A 1,887-nucleotide genomic window follows, 5' to 3' on the forward strand; every position below is an offset into this window, starting at 1 on the left:
GCGGAGGTGAGGTGAGGTGAGCGCTGGCGGCGGGGCTGCGCGCCTGGGAGGGGGTGTCCGCCAGTTCCCCGATGACCCAGTGACCTCCTGCACTTCCCGAGTCCCGGCTGCTCGGCCTCCGCCCCGGCCTTCACCCCCGGGGTGAAGACGGGTCGGGGACCTGCACCCCCCTTTTCTCTCCATTTCCCCGCTCTGGCGTCAGCCTCCGCGCGCTCCCTCCCGGTACCCGGATAGGTTCGACATTCTCGAATCCCGGTTCCCCCACTTCCTGGGACCAGGATGCCAGCCTCCCCAAAGCCCGGGGACAAGGTGAGGACGGGTCGGGGACCTGCACCCCTTTTCCACTCCTCCTCCCCTCCAATTGCGCCGGCACCAGCCTTTGCGCCCCTCCCAGCGCCCGGCTGGTTTGTAGGCTCCTGCACCCCCGTTCCTCCCACTTCCTAGGGAAGGGCTGCAGCTCGCCCTTCCAGCCCAAGTCACCTCCCGCCCAGCCCCAGGCATCTGCACCGCTCCCAGCCGGTACCTTCCCCCAGCAGCCTTTCAGCGCCTCTTTCCGCAACCTGCCCCGGTTCCCTCGCCCTTGCGCCCTCTCCTCCTCGAAACCCTCGGGCCGGGATGCTTGTTCTAACACCCTGACAGCCGGCGCCCACCCTGCAACCCCGGCATCCCTCGCCCACGCCTACGCGGGCTTCCTGCCTCTTGTAAATGCGGTTGTGTAACGCCGCCGCCGCCCCGCCGGTCGAGCACGTGCAACATTTACATCCTGGAACCCGCAGTCCTTGGGGGGATGCCAAGTTGACTGAGGGAGGTAGGAAGGGAGGACGAGGGTGCCAGAGGGTCTAGAGGTTGTGCATCCAGGGGTATGTATGTTGAGCGCTTTTTATGCCCCAGGGGCTTTGAGGGAGGTAGGAAGGGAGGACGAGGGTGCCAGAGTGTCTAGAGCAGCGGTTCTCAATCTGGGGGTCGAACGACCCTTTCACAGGGGTCGCCTAAGACCATCGGAAAACACATATATTATTGTTAGCAATAACTGACAATAAGCAAGTACTGCGTGCCAGGCCATGTTCTAAACACCTTTAAGTGATAACCTGCCTTACTCCTCCCAGCTGCCCCAAGAGGTAGGTACCAATGCTCCGCCCATTTCTCAGAGGAAGGTGAGACTCCCTGAGATGGTCTCTTCCCAGGACATTCAGTGAATCTGACCTCAACCACCCCATTCTGAATCATTAGACCTATTTTTACCCAATTGTAAATAATAAATTCTTATGAACAATATTTTTATAATATGGGAAATTAGAAAGAAGAGAAATTAATAACCTGTGTTCCTAGCACCAATTCTTAGCAATAACTGACAATAAGCAAGTACTGCATGCTGGGCCATGTTCTAAACACCTTTAAGTGATAACCTGCCTTACTCCTCCCAGCTGCCCCAAGAGGTAGGTACCAATGCGCCGCCCATTTCTCAGAGGAGGAAGGTGAGACTCCCCGAGATCGTCTTTCCCAGGACATTCAGTGAGTCTGACCTCAACGACCCCATTCTGAATCACTAGACCTATTTTTACCCAATTGTAAATAATAAATTCTTATGAACAATATTTTTATAATATGGGAAGTTAGAAAGAAAAGAAATTAATAACCTGTGTTCCTAGCACCAGTTTATTTTTCTAAAATTAGGTTCTCAGATCAGCAAGGGGTTCTTGGTGCCCAAATTGCTCAAGGGACTTGCTGGAGGCCACACGGCTAGAAAGTACCAGGGGTGGGGTGCAAAACAGCTCCTGGGATGGTTAATGGCTACTTTCTGGGTTCCCTGTGCTGCCCCAGCCCATCAGCCTAGGCCCCTGGAGACGACGCTGCCTGTTGGGGTCCTGCAGCAGGTCCAGGGGTTCC

General features: G+C 56.0%; 1 protein-coding gene across 3 annotated transcripts in view; it reads left to right on the top strand.

The window, feature by feature from the left end:
* ABHD6 (abhydrolase domain containing 6) overlaps window positions 1-1,887 on the top strand; it is a 52,603-nt gene continuing 50,716 nt past the window's right edge. For 2 of the 3 annotated variants that reach the window (XM_014541367.1, XM_005868402.2), the window contains exon 1: window positions 1-16. Coding sequence is in view for 1 of the 3 variants with exons in the window: in XM_014541365.1 (XP_014396851.1) it covers window positions 280-309 (30 nt within the window). In the remaining 2 variants the exon portion in view is untranslated. Of the gene's footprint in view, window positions 17-62; window positions 310-1,887 lie in introns of those variants that run through there. The other variant, XM_014541365.1, reaches the window with a different exon arrangement.

Source organism: Myotis brandtii, unplaced genomic scaffold, assembly GCF_000412655.1.
Source record: "Myotis brandtii unplaced genomic scaffold, ASM41265v1 scaffold268, whole genome shotgun sequence".
NCBI lineage: Eukaryota > Metazoa > Chordata > Mammalia > Chiroptera > Vespertilionidae > Myotis > Myotis brandtii.